This window comes from Eptatretus burgeri, chromosome 9 (assembly GCF_056783735.1).
Source record: "Eptatretus burgeri isolate ZD-2024b chromosome 9, Ebu_testis_v1, whole genome shotgun sequence".
Classification (NCBI taxonomy): Eukaryota; Metazoa; Chordata; class Myxini; order Myxiniformes; family Myxinidae; genus Eptatretus; species Eptatretus burgeri.
This window is the reverse complement of record NC_140969.1, coordinates 74,963,983-74,983,589: the sequence shown is the minus strand read 5'-3', so window position 1 is coordinate 74,983,589 and position 19,607 is coordinate 74,963,983. Positions and strand designations below refer to the sequence as shown.

The 19,607-nt window shown below is 39.6% G+C and overlaps 1 protein-coding gene across 7 annotated transcripts in view; it reads left to right on the top strand.

Annotated features, from left to right (window-relative positions):
* LOC147020373 (FERM domain-containing protein 4A-like) overlaps window positions 1–19,607 on the top strand; it is a 327,216-nt gene that overhangs the window by 242,137 nt on the left and 65,472 nt on the right. For all 7 annotated transcript variants that reach the window (XM_085895688.1, XM_085895684.1, XM_085895687.1 and 4 more), the window contains exons 9-15: window positions 2,265–2,330; window positions 3,537–3,594; window positions 7,971–8,057; window positions 10,497–10,573; window positions 13,295–13,433; window positions 18,278–18,419; window positions 19,009–19,142. In XM_085895688.1, the coding sequence (XP_085751814.1) occupies window positions 2,265–2,330; window positions 3,537–3,594; window positions 7,971–8,057; window positions 10,497–10,573; window positions 13,295–13,433; window positions 18,278–18,419; window positions 19,009–19,142 (703 nt within the window). The remainder of the gene's footprint in view (window positions 1–2,264; window positions 2,331–3,536; window positions 3,595–7,970; window positions 8,058–10,496; window positions 10,574–13,294; window positions 13,434–18,277; window positions 18,420–19,008; window positions 19,143–19,607) is intronic.

Below are 19,607 nucleotides of genomic sequence, written 5' to 3'. Positions count from 1 at the left end.
GCCACCACGTTCCATATGCACCAGCTTCTCAACGAACTATGACTTGTGCCATGAACCTGAACCTCCAGGACTCTCTAACACTGGACTGTAGCTAGCAACCAACAACTAAGCCTTTGGACAGTAGAAGAACCAGTTCGTCCACCACAAAAAGGACTCCAACAAGCATGGCATGTAAATGTTTTTATTACATCCTATGGGGCTGATCAAACATCCATGGTGCTTGACAGATGATTATTATTGATGGTGCATGCACATTGGCTGGCAACTGAGGAAAATTCCACGACACCACAGACATATAGTGATGTATGGCCTTGTTTACCAGCCTGCTCTATGGCCTGAAGTCTGACAGATGTCAATATATGGGCATGTTCTTGGCATGTATCCTGCCCTCTGCTGACCCATGATCGTGCTGTTTGCTACACCGATTGGCTTTTGGCTAAGGAAGAAACTCCATTTAAGGACAGATAAACCACGAGGAAGGCTCAATAATGTGGTGGTGGGGGGTGAGAAGGCAGGGCATAAATTACAGACACTGGGGCGGAGGGGAAAAGTTCTTTCTAAACATGTGCTCGACATGTTTTATAATTTTGAGAACTTCACCACACCTACGCTAACATGTACTATGAAATAACTATTCTAATCTATCCCTCGTTTTACCCGCTACACCAGATCCATAACAATATTATTCCTTTTCAGATGATAATTTGGTGTGCAATGTTTATAATTTTGGTGTTTTTTTTTTTGGTTGTAAAATTATGATTGTTAACCCAAATAACTTTATTTTCCAAAATGAGTAAGGTAATAATATATAGCTCTCCTCTTATTGTTATTATTTAGATTATTGCTTCCATTTTATTTTACATGAGTTCAGTGGGTTTAGCCTGGGTTTGATTCCCGACGTGACTATAATAACTGTCCCGTGGGTGCTTCAGAGGCGGGGCGTCATATCACAAAGTGTGCAGTCCCTCAGATGATCGTCAAGCTGGGCATCCCGTCGCCAAGAATTAGTTGGTGGACATTAAATATCCCACAATCTCCTTCATGAAGATTCGGCAAGTTATCGTTGGCAGCTTGCTGAACAAATGACAAATTCCTGCCCAAATTGGTTCCGGCCGAACGTCAGGCCTGGCCAGCCGGTTCATGAAAAACAGGTCAAACTTCCCTTTAGCTGACTACTCAAGAATGTGGGATCAATCGTGTCCATTAAATAAGTCGTCCTAATAGTAGTGGCTTTATTACTCGTATAATTAAGTTGACTTTAAGTGATTGATGTGAGAGTATGAACACAGAAGTGAATTTTTGTCCTAGTCTATCCATTTTAGGATAAAACTATGGTGATGTGAGCTCGTGTTTGACTTATTAAAAAAATTAAATACCCCAAGATTAAACATCTTGTCCACGAAAGAGTATTTGGCCAGAACATAGTCAGTGACTCAACTGCACATGTGCATGAGCTGTTGATAAAATGTTTCACAGTTTGCACACATCTCTGTAACTGCTCCTTGTTGCAGTTTGACTATCATAATCATACATCTGTAAAATGCAAAGTTCAAGTTTGCTCATGAATTAGTTGTATTTATTCATTTTGACTATTATTCTTCACAATACTGATATTGATGTGTGAAGACAGTTTTTTTTATTTTTATTTTTTGAATACAAGATTGAGGCTCATGGAAGAGCGAGCTGTCAGAGGGTAAAATGTTTTGAGAGAGAACCCTAACAATTTAACAAAAGAAACAGGAAAGAGATGTAGAAATGGAAGAAACAGAGTAACCTGCCTGAGGGTTTAGTTAGGTACGGGAATTGACGATATAAAAGGTTGGAGCTAAGGATTGCCGGGATGACGTGAGATGGTGGTGCACCACCTGCTTGAAGCCCTGGAGGGAAAAGTGTGATTGAACTGTCTGTGGAAGGCTCTTTCGCAAAACGGAGAAAAGAGGAACAAAGGAGTGGAGATGGGCGGAAAGCCTGTGTTTTGGGAATTTAAGCAGGTGCCGGTTACTGGACGACCACATGTGTTCTGGAGGAGCTGGGGAGGGCGGGAGGGCTGAGGAAGCAGCGGAAGCTCGACCAGAGGAGAGGCGGTAAACATTAGAACAGTGACCGACCTGTCTGCAATGCGAGAGCAAGAGGCCTTGCAATGATAATTATGGAGATTTAGTCTGATGATGATATTGATGGTATGATGATGGTGATTTTATTTATTATTATTGTTATTATTATTACTATTGTCATTATTCTCTTTGTACATGTACTTAATGCAGTGAAGAGAGGGTGATCGAACAATACAAGAAGCTGAAGGGCCAGACAAGAGGTCAAGCAATCGTAAAGTAAGCCATTGTTTATGATTCGGTTATTTATTGAAATTATTCTCACTCGCTTTACAAACTCATTCTCACACACCTTGATTGTATTCGTGCTTATTGTGATCCAAAAAGTATTTCTCCTTATAAACGTTTCATGAGATGATCTGTGTCTTACAATTTTACACAATTTCAATGCTTGTGCTATGATTGTTATAAATGACTGATGATTGTAAAATGAGCATGATTTAGTTTTTGTAAAATTGCAATTGATGACAGTTTTATTATGATGATCTATTCATATCCATGCTCCAAAAAGTTATAACACATTAAATACGAGTTCCTGTCCAAGGAACTTCAATGGAGGAGAAGGCTTTTCGGCCCATCAATCCTGCTCTATTGTTTGTTTATCCATGCTCTAACCTTTACTAATGCTGAGTGTCAAGCAAGAAAGGAGCTCGTACCATTGTAAAAGTCTTTTTGTATGACTGCTGGGGTCAAACCACTGACCTCTCAGACTCAGAGCAGACACTCAAACCATTACACCACTGAGTGTACATTAAAGAGATTGCATGGAGTTCTCTGCCTCTGTAGATTAGTTGAGTCTCAGCACCATTCCCCATCCTTCCACCAAGTAATTTCAGAAATAATTGGCGAAGTCTGATCACATATCATTGGTGATATTTAAATGTCCAAACATAAGGCTGCCTCGATCTACCCTATTTCAACCGAGCATTAGGAATTCCAGCAGAGAATGTACAGCGTCGTTCTAGTCGCCAAATCAAAATGACAGCACATTCAAGATGTTTACATTCACCAATAAAAACCCTTTCCCTTGTGTCATATATCTGCTACAGTTACATGTATGTGGTTCAAATGTTGCCACGTAAAGAGCCATTGTGTTACAAAGCACACTTTAAAAACCCTTCATTGGGTGGTGTATGATTGAACATTCACAGATTCTTTTTTTGCATTCAGCAGCAATATTTTGCCTTGACATCACTGTGTATGAATTTACATCTCTGAGTGTGCATCCATACGTGTGTGCATTTACCTGCATTAAGTCATTATGTGAGTCAATACACAAATGCGTTTCTTGATATAAGAGTATATGCAGTTCTACAGGTACCCACACTTTGTGTATATTAATATTATTATACAGTTTTATAACAACTTTACATCATTATTATATGCAGTTATAGAATTCGCCTGACCTTCCCACTGTCTGTACAGTTATATGAGCGTGGTTGAAACACTGCAAAGCTACGGGGTCCATTATTATCCTGTCAAGGTGAGTTTTCCTTTTGAGTACTGAATAGTCTTATATTTACTCTTAAATGGTCCAGTGGTATGCCAGACTGATCCAATAGAGCCCATTTGATGTGCTTACCAAAGGTGAATCGAAGAGATGCAAAGTAATGGGCAGGGGGAGAGAGAGGCAACTACTTTCAAAGGGTGCTGGTTCTGCAATTCTTGATGTTCTTTTTAACAAGACCTATGGGAAGCCAAGCACACAGATATTCGCTGATGGTAACATTTTCACACCAAATGGCTGATTGGTTTAAAACCAAAGTATCGTGCACAGATGCACCAGAATCATTTCAGGATGGAGGGCAAAATGCATTAAAGGTTGTTTTGAGATACTATGTAATATGCAATACTGTACTGTGCTAACATTTGGGTTATTTTCACTTTTGTGGTACTATTCCCCATTAACCCAATTTGGGAAGTTAGAAATGTGCAATATAGGTAGATCAATTTAATATCACAGTTACCTTTAAGTATACAACATAAATTAGGAAACTGAAAAGGTTTTATTTTTGCTTTACATATTATATCATCATGTGTGAGTAATATCCACTTTCTACAGAGAAAACATGCAGGAAACAGTTTGTGTATTTTTGTACAGTAATCATAATATACTAGATATCTGCGATTGCCCGCAACGTACCCTTGGCTCGTGATCCAATGATGGCCATATTTTTGCGGATCACCATATGACCCTTGACCTTTAACATTTAGGGATAGAATGTAGATTAAGAAAATGTGTCCCCATCTGCAATCTATCCGTAAAACTCAACATCATGAAAATCGGAGCACAACTCTTCAAGTTATGATCAAAAAAGTTTTTTTGTTTATCAGGTCACAACATGAAAAACGTAGTTCAAGGATGCTAATCAAATAACAGGAACACAACTTCCACTATTATGATGCAAGAACATATTGGAACGCCAAGTGGTGTTTGATATTCCACATTGGCAAAATTGAGCGATGACAAAATGTGTTTTTTTCAGACTGCTATTTCACCTTGACCTTTAACTTGGAGGGGTATGGTGTAAATGAAGCTTAAATGCAACATACTCCCGGCTATTTTGGGAGGGCAATTTCATTCTGAACGGACAAATCTTTTCCAAGTTTTGGTGAAAAATGTTAAAATGTCTATAATTGCATCATGACCTTAAAAATTAGGTCAAGTTAAAAAAAATTGCATACTTTGTATTACCATTATTGAGGAAAAATGTCATTCTGAAAGTCCTTAGACGTTGGCAGAAAAAAAGGCAGAAAAACCTAAATGGTGGTTTAATACTCTTAGGGGTGTAAGACCTTGACATTTAACCTGGAGAGATATGATGTAAATTAAGTTGAAATACAGCTTGCTCTAGGCAATCTAGTGAGGGCAATTTTGCACCGATCAGACAAACTTTATTCGAGTTCTGGTGAAAAATGTTGTTGTCTACTATTTGTCGACTTGTCGTCTGCACACAATGTTTGTAGTCTACTGTTAAACACAGAAGAAGTGATATGCCTGTCTGGCATTGTATCTCAGATTTTGGTGGAGAAAAACATTAAAATAAATGGGATGCTAACAAAATAGAAGTACAAGCAGATACTGCAGCACCATTCAGTTCTTAGTGAAATTGTTTAATCGGAAGAGGATTCATTTTCCAAAAAGATAATGATCCAAAACATGTCCAACATCGGAAAACAGTATTTGGAGAGCAAGGTTACAGCTGATGTGCTTCAAATGTTAGAATGGACATCCCAGAGCCTGGACACGAGTCCCATTGAGACCATATTGAGGGATTACCTGGAAAAAGAGAAGAACTAGAACGGCACTCGGTAGAGTGCATGCCTCCACGAGGCCGAACAGTTTGTTTTGTGTCCACTGATAGACCAGATCTGCATCCAGACCATTCCTCCTTGTCACACACCAACATATAATCAACTTGTTCTTGTCACCTCCCCAACTCCTCCACCAAGTTTTCTCATAATCCATCCACACCTTTTTGAAATATCATACTATATACTGCATCATTTTGGCCCCATCTCTCAATGGTGAAGAATCACTTGAAGGAATAAATAATTTTCACATCGGAATCCAGATCCGGTTATTCACCAAAATCGAATAAGTTTGCCCTTGTCACACACCAAACCTGTCCACAAAGTTTCATCAGCATCCATCCATAACCTTTCCAGACATCATGCTCACAAACAAACAAACAAACAACCAAATAAACCAATGCCACCCGCAGGGTGACCCGTATCTTGCCAAAAGGTGACCACGTGTGACTTCTTTAAGGTCACACTGAGGTGAACAGAGCTGCTATCCACCAGGAGCGACTCCTTGAGGAATATCTGCCTACGAGAGATTCTGATGAGAATCGTTCTACAGAGTAACCATGAAAAATATGTTTGCCTCATAACGTCACCAAATGACATCATAATGTCTCAAACTTGACATATCTAGAAAGCACTCATCGAGGTGTTCAATTTGAGGTATTACACAATATGGTTCCTAAAACTTGAAAATTTGACCTTGGGGTCAAATATGTTTGACCTGAGGCACTAACCATAAAGGTCAAGGCCAATGGCCACCAAAAATTAATCAGCTGAGCACCAGACCATGAACTATATTCGCATGAAGTTTGAAGACGATCCGATCAAAATTATTCAAAAAATAAGGGCTTCATCGACTCCCCTGATTTGCGACAAAGTGACTTTGACCTTTGACCTTGACCTTCAAAATTTTATGCGCTGAAAGGGACCTCCATAGGCCTCTGATATGCGAAGTTACAAAAATTTCCAATGATAACTGTGCTCTGCAGAGTGATTTATACGTAATTACAGACCAAAAAAAAAACATATGAAGGTCAAGGCTAATCACAACCAAAAATTAATCAGCTGAGCGCCAGACCATTAACTATATTCCCATATAGTTTGAAGACCATCCGATCAAAATTACTCAAAAAATAAGGGTTTTGTCGACTCCCCTGATTTGTGACAAAGTGACCTTGACCTTTGACCTTGACCTTCAAATTTTTATGCGCTGAAAGGGACCTCTATAGGCCTCTGATATACGAAGTTACAAAAATTTCCAATGATAACTGTGCTCTGCAGAGTGATCGATACGTGATTACAGACAAACAAACAAAAAAAAAAAAACATACAAGCTGACTAACATATCTTGCAAAAACTTCGTTTTGGCAAGATAACAAACAGACAGTGGTGAAAACAAAACCTCCGTCCACCTTCAGTGGCAGAGGTAACAAGGGAACCTACTAATCTTCTGGAACTGTGGAATGTACTGGAGGCTATTTTGCACAATATTCATGAAAGGGTGCTTCAGTTTTATTCAGGAAGCATGGGTAAAAGAGTGATGGTACTGAAGAAGGCAAAGGGTGGACACATAAAGTATTGACTGATTTATACTATAAAATGACAATGTTCCTGTTATATCCTTAAGCAGTTTGTTTCCTCCTCCACCCAAGGATTTACCCCCTGCATCCTCTCCAGCATCCCCAATCTTCCCCACACCCATTGTTTGTCCACCTCCATCTGTCTTGGCCTTCGGCTCTGCTGTTGGTGTTTCTCCCTTCTCTCTGCTGTTTCTTTTGTCTGTTGTGTCCCGATCCGTTCAGTGTACTAGTACTAGCTCTTCCACGAGCCTCGACCATGTATACCAGTTGTTCCCAAACTTTTTTACCCATGACCCAAAATTTGAAATCACATTTGCTTCACAACGCAAATGATACTGGTATCTAGTGTACCTATGATAAAAATTGTCAGAGAAAATGCTTTTGACGTGAAATCCCCCTTCAAAAACTGAGATTTTGAGGAGGGGGGGGTTTCAAGTTTAGGTCACGACCCTGGGTTTGGGAACCCCTGATGTATACAAAAAACAACAACAAAAACAGCTGTTGCACAGACTCTGAGCTGCTGAAAGCATAATATGGTATACAGCATGCATTACCATTGTCCAACAGTGTTTAGCACACAGATTTTTGAACACAAGTTTACATCTGCAAAGGCATAAAGTTTGATATCGGTGCATGGTATTTACAAAAACAGCTCATGGGGTGTTCGTATCTTTTGTGTCCTGGAAAGATTGGCACAAATTGTACTTTAAACCAGCTGTTTTCCAACATTGACCTTTTGTCTGCAATGCATCCTCAGTGTAGCATGAAAGCAGATTGCTTGATTTTATCAGTCTAAGTGGGGTGATTCATGCACATTTATATGCTTGGCCAAGCAGATTGACAAGGTGTGGTTTGTAGTGCAGCAATGACGTATGTATAAACTGCTCATTATGCTAACATTAGGACACTCAGAGAACACACATGGACAGGATTACAGCTTACCCATTCAGTCGTTTTGTTTACACCACAGGACAAGAAGGGATTACCATGGTGGCTGGGTCTCAGCTGTAAGGGTATCTCACAATACGATTTCCAAGACAAGCTAAAACCACGCCAGGTATGAATCTGTCCTTTCCTATTGTAGTTGTTGCTATTGTTGTTATTACGATTGTTATACATCTTTTTGTTTCCTTCACTCATTCTCATTATTTCCGTTGTATTGTAATCATCCTTGATTTATCTGTCACGACCTGCAAGTATGTTATATATTCCGTTGTTATTCCAATGCAAGTTCCACTGTTATTAAACCATTTGGGTGGCAGATTTAAAATTACAGCTATTCTCCCGAAATTATAGTTTTTTTTGATAAATCTCTTTTTAATTGCTATTTGATATACTTAGCCTGGCTTTTGCTTAATGGTTAAGGTGGCTAGCTTATGATCTTGGGGTATTGAGTTTGAGCCCCTGTCATGACATTAAACATTAAACAACACCAGGTGGATTGACTCAGCCTGTAATCCTTCCCATGTTGGTGGAATGGGTACCAACTTACTGGAAACAGGGGGCACTGCATCAGTGGCACATCTGCACTCCCAACAATGATGCAACCAGCAGTTACAGGCTATACACAAAATGATAATAATTTGATATGTTAGTTTTCCTTTTATTAGATTTGCCATTTTCTGACTTTTCAACGATAATTTTAAGACTTTAAGTCTTCTACCTTCCCTCTTCTGCATTACAAAAAGGCTTTTCATTATCTCATCGCACAAAGTTTCCAATGGATGAAAGTGTCCTTCAACAGAAGATAGTTGTCTCAGGCTATCAGCCTTTCAAATTGTTGTTTGTGTTGCAAATATTTTCCCGAGCGTGTTTGCAAGAAACAAACCTTCTAACTAATCTGGACAAATTATTAGTGGCAAACGGCCTGATCTTCCAATCTCTTCTGTAATTGAGAGCTTGAACAAACCTTGACATTCACTGATGCTGCTCTGATTCTGTCTGTGTCACTTATGATTCACAATATAGCTATTTGCATGTTTATGGGTTCAACATCTCTGAACAACACTTACACGCACTTCCAAGCAAATAGACAAAAACTTGATAATCAGTTTTTTGGACACGCTGATTAATCCTCATCTGTCCACGAGCTTAGTAATCCAGACAAGGTCCGTCCCATTGACTTTGCTCTAAATTCCTGCCAAGCGTGTTAATGAGTTGCTCAGACACAGCACCAGGGGGGAGCTCCATGTAGCAGCTGGAGGATTAATTTGAGGGAAGGATGAGTTGGGGGATGGAGGGATAGGGGATTGGGAAGGATAAACAGAGCTCATCAAGCATAGGAAAGTTCAGCCATCACCTGCTGTAATCATGATGTGTCTAGCCATGACAGAATGTAAGAGACAATTTTAACAAATAAATAAATAAATAACGTTTCAATGACAGTGAGATTAGGCACCGTTCTTCATATCTGATGACGTGTCCTTCCAGCACAATAAGAGCTTGTTTTAGCCTGTGGCTCTTAATCCAGTTCCTTCGACTTGCAATCTACCTGAGCAGAATGTTTGGAATGTCGGCCCTACCTTCTGTCATGAATGCCTGTCTGACTTTGCAATCGCACTGAGTGATACAGATTGCGAGTGAAGACCGTGACAAATTGCACCATTCGGCCTTACCTCCACACTTCTCTAATGTGCTCAACACAGCATATGTCTCGAGAGTTATTTGAACCGATAATCTGAAAATGCATCAATTAATTGAATGTATGATTACCTTCACACATTTGATAAGTTTTCCATGAATTTTGTACATTATGACAATAGTTTGTCATGCTGTGGCTGTTGTTCTGAGATTTAGTTTCAATGTGAGCAGGAAGGAATACCTTTTAGGGCATTCTTTTCTTGCTTGACTCCATTGTTTGGTTTTTTTTTCAATGTCTGTTTAAAAGCGTTAGGTTTGTCTTGTAAATCAGAAATTTATAAGCATTGAAAATTTTCCTTATTTCGGATCTGATCCGGATCCGGATCTGAGAATTTTTAAGTGATTCTTCACCATTGAGAGACAGGGCGAAACCGATATATAACACGATAACTCAAAAAAGTTGTGCACGGATTCGGATGAAACTTAGTGAACAGGTTGTGTGTATCGCAAGGAAGAATTGATTCAGTGTTGGTGAAGATCGGAATCCGGATCTGAATACGAGAACTATTTAAGTTTTTAAAGTGATTCTTCGCCATTGAGAGATCGAGCCAAAAACGATATGTAGCATGATATTTCAAAAAATGTCTTGGGGTCAATATGTTGTAGTGGATCAAGCATTACGGGGCGGAGGTAGGTGCTCCACCGAGTGCCCTTCTAGTTTTTGTCATATTTTCATTTCTAGACCCTTTCCGATGATTCTATGATTTTTCCCTGTATACTGGCTTTCATATCCATCAGCACACAAAATTTCAGCTTTCGATATCACCCGGAAGGTACCGAACATTAATATCAGTCAGTGATAAGAAAGAACTTTTCTATATTAGAAAGATATGCTCAATGGATGCTTTCCCTCCAGGTGTTTCAGTGGAGACAACTAGAAAACCTGTACTTTCGTGAGAAGAAGTTCTCCATTGAAGTGCATGATCCACGAAAGTATGTTTATTCTTACTCTCTGTGCATGCACACTACTATGACTTCTTCTACTACTACTACTACTACTACTACTACTACTACTACTACTACTACTACTACTACTACTACTACTACTACTACTACTACTACTACTCCTTTAAGAGCCTCAATTATTCTTATATTCTTGTGGGGTCAACCCAGGAAGACTTTTGGTCCATGTTTTTCATGAACTGGCTAGCCAGGCCAGACGTTTGAGTGAAAGTGACAAGAGTTTGGAATATGTTCAAGATCCCGGCGATGACTTACTTAATCTTGGCGAAAGACACCATGGAATATTTTACTCCCACCAACTAACACCAGCAATTGAGACACCCAGCTTAACGTTCAGATGAGGGACGGCACAATTTGTGATGCAACAACTACAAGGCACCAATCAGACAGTTAATATTCAGATCAGGAATAAAATTCATATTTGACAGATCGAAGATATGTGCACTACCACTGCATCATCTTGTCAGGAAAATTATGGGGTAGAGCAGAGCAGATGGTGGTGGAGATGGCTCATGAGAGACCTTGTTTTTCGTGAAAAGCCTCATACTATTCAGGAATTGAAGGCTCAAATCACTGCAACGTTTGAGGAAATTGATATCGAACTCAGCAGACATGTGTGCCGCTCTGTGCCCGCTCGGCTGCAATTGTGCATCGATCACGAGAGAGGGCACTTTGAAAATTGCAAGTAAAACAGCTTGGTACAGTTCCATAATAATTTTTTCTTGAATAAATGGTTCGATAAACATGTCATTCATTTACTTCTACCTTCTTGTACACTGTAATACAAATGGCAAACAATCACCTGACAGAAATCGGGCACTAATTCTGACTCACCATATATATATATATATATATATATATATATATATATATATATATATATATATATATATATATATATATATATATATATATATATGTATATATGTATATATGTATATATATATATATATATATATATATATATGTATATATATATATATATATATATATATATATGTATATATATATATATGTATATATATATATATATATGTATATATATGTATATATGTATATATATATATATATATATATATATGTATATATATATATATATATATATATATATATATATAGCCTGGTGTTGGCTTCGTGGTTAGGGTGCTGGCTTGGGATCCTCAGGGTCCTGAGTTCGAGCCCTGCTGGCCACTGAATTAACATCAGGAGGGTTGACTCAGCCTGTCATCCTTCCAAGGTCATCGAAATGAGCACCAGTATACTGGTAATGAATTATCCCTGCGTGTCGAAGGCGACTAAAGGGATGGTGTCAGGGAGGGTATCCGGCTGTAAAAACATTACCACAAGAAAGGGTGCCATGATTGGAGCCTGCAAAAAGCTGACCCCTGCTCAGGGAAAAAGGGTTTAAAATGGTGTGATGATGATGATATACATGGCTGTTGTTTTCATCAAGTTTATTGATATATATGGCATGTTTTTTATGCTTTCGGGTTTCATTTGGGTTCAGTTTTTCATCAATTTGGCCATGTTAAATACCATCCCATGAAATGTCCTGACTTAAGCAATTAGACTGAAGAAAGGTTTGATTAAGGTATCATCGGGCCCATATTGCCACCTCTCTCCCCTACAATTGGAATATGAAGGATGAAGATTGGATGAAGATGAAGATGAATTGGAATATGAAGGAATATGAAGAATATGAAGGAATCTTCTGCTTTTGCAGAACATCGCTCAAAAATCTCACCAGTGTCGTGAAGATTCAAGAAGTGTTTTATGATTAAAACTGGAAAATTGTTTAATCATCGTTTATGTGAAAATTTCTGTCCTGATTGAATTTCAGGCACATCAAACTTGGAATATTAAATTGCTGGTTATATCCTAATATGATGAAACGATTGCTTTGTAAAATGGTTAAAATCAGTTATATTATAATAATTATCTATTAAACTTGTTCATTGATTTCATATCCTTTTTTAAAGTCAACTTCTCATACCTTTTGTTTTTGCTGTGTATTGCATTCCTTTTATTATTCAGATTCACAATGTAAAAGTTGAGATAAAAAAATGAAAATTAACCCTCAACCAATTCTTAAAATCTTGTTTGCTCCTAGGTTATTTTCCTTTGTGATTATTTAAATGGGACTGCTACAGATTCCACTCCACGAGTCAGTGGTATACCAGTTAGGAACAAATTGCATTTGATTTAATTCACTCAGGAGGGGCACATTAAACAACAACTCACACTGTGATAATGGGTGCATAAACACAAGACCAATGACAAGGATCATTACAGAGTTTTTCAATTGCTCTGCACACAAAGGAACGTTTTGTTTCATCATTTAAACAGAGATAATGTTTCTGATGATGTGGTAACTGATTATGTTGATGTGCTTGTGATGGTTATTGTGGTTGGTGAGAGGTAGTAATAATTCTGATGTATTTTGTGGTTAAGGTGGTAAAGGCGGTAATTGTGTGTTTCAGCGTTTTTGATACTGGTCATGGTGGTAATTGATGAGAGTTATGATTATGCATTGTGATGATGCTGTTCAATGTAATATATTTGATGATGATGGTGTTAATAATTACGAGTATTACAATTGTTTTAGTTTCTTGATGATGATGAGGATAAGGAATTACCTTCAAATTAATGTGATTTAGTTTATTTTACCTTTGTCCAACTCCCTGTGCACAGGTTGTCAGTGAGCAGACGTACATTTGGACAGAGTGGCATCACAATTCACACCTGGTATGCGACTTCTGCTCTCATCAAGTCAATCTGGGTGATGGCTATTGGGCAGCATCAGTTCTACCTGGACAGAAAGCAGAGCAAGGTGAGGCCTTGAGGAGTATGCTTGATGTGTTGAGGTTTTTGTTTTCACCATTGAATAGTGCACTTAGTAGTGTGTTTCCAGCTGCAAGTATGTATGTTGAATTGTCAGAGCAAAAATAAATCACTTAACACTCAGGTTGGTTTTAATCTGAGTATAAAATTTATATATATATATATATATATATATATATATATATATATATATATATATATGTATATATATATATATATATATATATATATATATATATATTTTTTTTTTTATATATATATATATATATATATATATATATATATATGTATATATATATATATATATATATATATATATATATATATATATATATATATATATATATATATATATATATATATATATATATATATATATATATATGTGTATATATATATATATATATATATATATATATATATATATATATATATATATATATATATATATATATATATATATATATATATATATATATATATATATATATATACATACACAAGCAAAAGTACCAGTTCCCAGTGATGGGAATAGCAAGCAATTTATTTGTTGTTTTTCAAACAAAATTTACAAAATATTACCCAGGGGTTATTTTGGTGTTAAAATTACCCAGGTGTTAACACCCCTAGGTGTTATTTTGGCAAGGCTGGGATTTATGCTGGGATCCCCTTAGTGTGCATACAAAGTTTCAAGTTTTTAGTTGTCATCATCATGGAGCTCTGGCACTGACAAACTTGAGACAGTTGGCTTGGGAACTTTTGGTCCTAAGTTGTATCCTCAGCCTTGCCAAAATATCACCAGGAGGGTTGGCGCAGCCTGTCATCTTCTTGGGTTGGCAAAATGAGTGACCAGGTTGCTGAGAAAAGTGAGCCAGTTGTATTTCCTGTGTCAGAGTGGCGACCCATCCAGGCTTGTGCCCACTCGCTAATTAAACTGCCTCAGCAGCCTTATGTGCCCAACGGTGTGAGGAGGATCATCCATCATCCACAGTCCCCTTGAGCTCTTGTGTTGTTGCATAAAAGCAGTTTCCTCATATATTCATTAAATGTCCTTATCAAATGCAAACAACTTTGAATGTCCTCGCAGTGTTCTTCAAATTTCCCATAAGTCGTCCAAAATATTGAATTAGCTTACATAAGTCATTAAATGTCATGAATTCATATGCAGCCCTGGATGCATGTTTGCATCATTTCAGGTGGGTGCAACCCCCTCCTCCATGACCTCATTATGCCATCGATCAGGTGAGGAATGTGGAATTTTGTCACATTACTGGTACACAATGACATACCGTTTTCCCCAGGAAGGGGAGATGGGGGTAAGTTGAGCCATGGGGTAAGTTGAGTCACTCCATATTGGAAATGCCAGGATGGAGAGAGCTGAAAGGTGATGCCATATATTCATAACAAGTCACATACTTTGCTTGTTGATGTGAAGAAAAATTAGTTCTAGATGAAGAAGAAACATGCAGTGAAGAAAATCTGTCGCGGGTGGCTCAACTTACCCCCCTTCTCTCAGACAGTGGAATATTTAGCATCCACCTGCAAGTGCTGTTAGTTTGGAAAGCCAGCTTGATGTGAACTCTAAAGGACATCATACTCATTGATGCAATCAATGTCCTGCCTGTAAAACAGTTACCATATTTTCAGACCCCAAACCATACTCAGATTGATCAATGGCCTTAGCCCCAGTTAACAAAGCGTTGTTCCAGATTGACCATGTACATTCTCCTGATCATGGTCATCACTAAGCCTCCAACTTGAAAACCTAAAGTTGTGGATCAGCCTTTTTGATGTGGGAATCATTTACAACAGCAATGCCTATGGTTCCAGCTGCGATCCACATTCACAGTGTTAAAAGTAAAATCCAATTGACTGCAAGCTTCACTGCCTTGTGTTGTACATCTCAGATTGATTACTTTTTCTTTTTTTACTGCGCACCTTACACCAACATGGCTCCAGTTTGATTGCCACAGGGGCAATGTCTGTATCTACAGGGCATGGGGAATTGAGTCACAGAATTACATTTTTGCAATGATAGAGTGCTTGACCGTTGCACCCTTTGGGTGTGCTTGTACTTGATATATTATTCGTGGTACAGCACTTGGAGCACTCAGTGTGTAGCTGGTTGTGCATTGCTGTAAATCGGTTTCGTGAAATCCAAGTGATTCAAAAATTGCAGAGAATATTGGACCCATCCCAAAGAATCGACTGCGTTTCGATTGAGATTCTAAGAAATGTTTTTGGTGCTTTTTATTTAATTTGTGTCAATTCTAACCTGATGAAACGCACTCGGAGATGGAGTTTAAGAATGGATGTTTTAAGATGTTTGATGGAATGTGGGTGGTTGTTGGAGATGATTTACTGACTTTTGCTTGTGAATTTGCGCATTTACATGAATATATACTCTTTACCTAAGTTTTCCTCATGTCCTAATAATAATACGAGTTCCCTAACAAGGAACTTCAATGCAAGAGGTAGCCATTTGGCCAATCAAAGCCTCTGGTAGAATTGCAATCCTATTGTTGTTTGGCCTGCTCTATCTTTTTAAATGCTCAACGTCAAGCAAGGAAGCAGCACGTAGCATTTTTGGGATGACTCGCCTAGGGTTCTAACCGCCAACCTACCAGACTCAGAGCGGACGCTCTTAACCATGATTCCACCAAGTCAGGTAACGCAATCATGTGAAGAACCTTGGCCAACTTGAGTGTTGCACAAGCAAATTCAAAACAAAATAGTGAATAAAATGAGATTTTTAGGTGATGTTAAATTCCAATATTTGATTAATAATTATGAGGTAAAATCCATGCAAACTTCGTCAGACTGATCATAGCAATCTAGAATGAAGGACTAGTCTTGTTTGTGAAGGCTCGTTTCGACCTGCATCTACAGGCAAGTAGAACAATGGATGGAATCAACAGAATTTTGATTGACGTGTGCTCACCACCGTTGGAAGTAAGAATATGAAATCCTTCACAATACTGCAGCAATTTACTTATTTTATTTTGCTCCAACAAAGGGTTATATTGTTACGAATTTGGAAACCTTGTGCACACAAGCAGCGAGAGTCCCTAAGCTTAGTTATTTTGATAGGTATGTGTTTACAATTAGAATCCCCCCCCCCTTTATCTAATGGGAATTACATGTGTGTGCTACGAATTATTGTATAATCAGGTTTATTAGATCTTTTAACAACAACAACAACAACTACTACTACATACACTACAACAATGACAACAACAGCGCGTCGTCCTGCACTGTCCTGCACTCGACCCGGTCACCATTACGCACGTGTTTTTGGCTGAGGACGTGGGCGGAGCCTTCATCGCCTCGGGTCAAAGCTCCGCTCCGAGGAGAAGCAGGGAGCGTTTCCTCCAGCCAACGAGCGGAGGGTGAGCACCACACGCAGGCCCCAGCCAATCGGGAGGTCACCACGAGTCGCCTGACAACCCACCATCCAATCAGGAGTTGCGTGGTGGGGGAGAAGAAGCCCCTCCATTCTGAAGAGGAGGAGTGGTTGTCTGGACCAGCGTTCAGGAGATGGTGATCGTTGCAATTGCGACGTGGTCTGTGGTTGTCTGGACCAGCGTTCGGCAGATGGTGATCGTGGCGATTGCGGAGCGGTCTGGGGTTGTCTGGACCAGCATTCGGCAGACGGTGATCATGGCGATTGCGGCGCGGTCTGTGGTTGTCAATGAGCATTCTGCAGATGGTCATGGTCGTGGCTGGAGTGGTCTGAGACAGTGGTGATCGTGGTTGAGCGGCCTCGTTCGTGGGCCGTGGGTTCGGGTCCCACCGTGGTAGTTTCGGAGTCGGTGTAGCCGCACGAAGCTGACAGGTACCCCGGCTTGACAGAGATAGACCCATGGGTTCCAGTTATTTGGGTGTGTGTGTGTGTGTGTGTGTGTGTGTGTGTGTGTGTGTGTGTGTGTGTGTGTGTGTGTGTGTGTGTGTGTGTGTTTTTCCGTGGGCCAAGTCTGTTAAGTAGAATTGTGTAAGTGCTTTCCTTTGCTTGTAAATTACCTGCCTTTTATTCGTGATAACTCTGCTCTTTTTGTGCTCCCCCTCCCCGATTATGGTTTATAAATATACCCCTGTTAAATGTTCCAGCTCGTTTTCTGTGCTTTCCTTCATTGGCCTAGCATGGTGCGGTTTTGAGAATTAGCAAGGCCATTCGTGCCGTAAATTGTTCATTTGGTCCGGCGCGGCTTTGGTAACTTCCGCTCTGTTACGCCGGATCCGATTCGGTGATAGCGACTTGATTCGGACAAAGTCGGCCAAGGGTGTGGTTTCCCCGGAAGTTGGACGACTTTGGTATTTACATAGGTATATTGAAATTAGGCAATTAACCATACCCCACGCCGTCTAAATATTGGCGACCATGGTTTGCTAAGGGACCCGTGACCTTTGGAGTTATCCAAGGGTTACGACCTAAATTCCGGGTGTTGGGTGGGAGACGACTCCACTGCTCCACCAAGTGGTCCTTGATCGCCACTGAACCCCGGCCCACAACAATATCACCTGAAACGGCACCTTCCCTTTGCTTCCCACGGCGGTGAACATAGTGAGATAATCGTGGTGTGAATTTCATACATTGATCACAGCAATACGTGCCTGGTTTTATAGTGGACCTTACATTTGCTTATGGGCCATCGACGGCCTTCACCTGAAAGGTGCACGTTAAATTATTCACTCGCAGTGATTTTGAAATTTGCGTTTGATATCCTTTGCACAGCATTCAATATTGCAGACGACAGTCCTTTGATAAAGGTTTTTGTGTAACGGCTTGTGCTTTAGTTAAAGGGCGAAAAAAAATCCTTTTCACCTGTGGTGCAGTCGAAGATCCCCGTGGCACGAAGTCTGAGCGAGATCGCCATTGACCTCACGGAGCTGGGCTCTCTCGGAACATCTGGAATGGGCAGCATGGGTAGCGAGAGCAAACTGATCAGTGGAAGCGACGGCAGCCTCTTTTCTTCTGGTAAGCAAGAGCTTGTTCGACGGTTATTCATCCCCGGCCGATTCTTCCATTCTCAATGTCACGAACCCTGCTGGCTCGGAGGTTCAATTGAGAATCCTCATTTTGTTTGTACAACGTTGTTGAATTTGCTCGCATTGTGGAAATAAGTGGATTGTTCGACTTGGCCTTCAAAGGTAATAGTCATTTTAAGAAATGTGCATTGCCATCTTTCTTTCTTTTTTTTTTTTAAAGAAGAAATAACTTGCAAACATCAATTTTATCAAAACCACTCATAGGATTCTTGCAAAACACCACAAAGCATATCCCAGATGCCACCGATAGGAGCATTGCATTGTTTTTCCATTCGCAAATTATAATCCAAGCCATTCTTACCCACAACCTTGGCTTCCAGTAACTGACTCACAAAACTTGTTTCATCGTTCATGATGAGATTGCAGAAAATCACTGCAAAAGCACCGTTGGCCCATCCCAAGCAGGTAGCTTCTGCATACAAAACACACCTGTGTGTGGCACGTGTCAGAGCCCATTGTTAGGATATGGATTGATTTTGATTTGTACTTGCCCTTTGGGGAATGCCACCGTGATGCAGGTTCGCAGGAGTCAGAGTTGAGTCAAGAGGCGAAGAAGGATCTCATGAATGCCTTAACGATTCGGAAAGAGACACTCGAGGAAACCCTGCGGTTGCGGCAACAGGAGTTGAAGCAGTTGTGTCTGCGTGAAGCGGTGAGACAGCTGTTTATCTCACTTTCTCTCGATGAGATGATGCACGATCAGCATCAAACCTAAGAATGTGAATCATAACCTCTGCCCGTGTAGCTCATTTATAACAAAGCCACAATTAGGTTGTTTGAACTAGAACCTGGAAATGATTGCTCATCCTTCACGATACTTCTCACGGTGTGTGTGTGTGTGTGTGTGTGTGTGTGTGTGTGTGTGTGTGTGTGTGTGTGTGTGTGTGTGTGTGTGTGTGTGTGTGTGTGTGTGTGTGTGTGTGTGTGTGTGTGTGTGTGTGTAACCATAATCAATTGGTCAATCGCTTCTTCCATTTACAAATGAAACGCACATGATTTTCATCAACGAGCAGGGAACGAAAGTGAATGAAATAATCAATCGTAGAAAACAAAAGAGTGATGAAGGAATGGATTGCCATTGAGAGGATGTCTTGAAAAGAATTAGGACCAGAGTTTT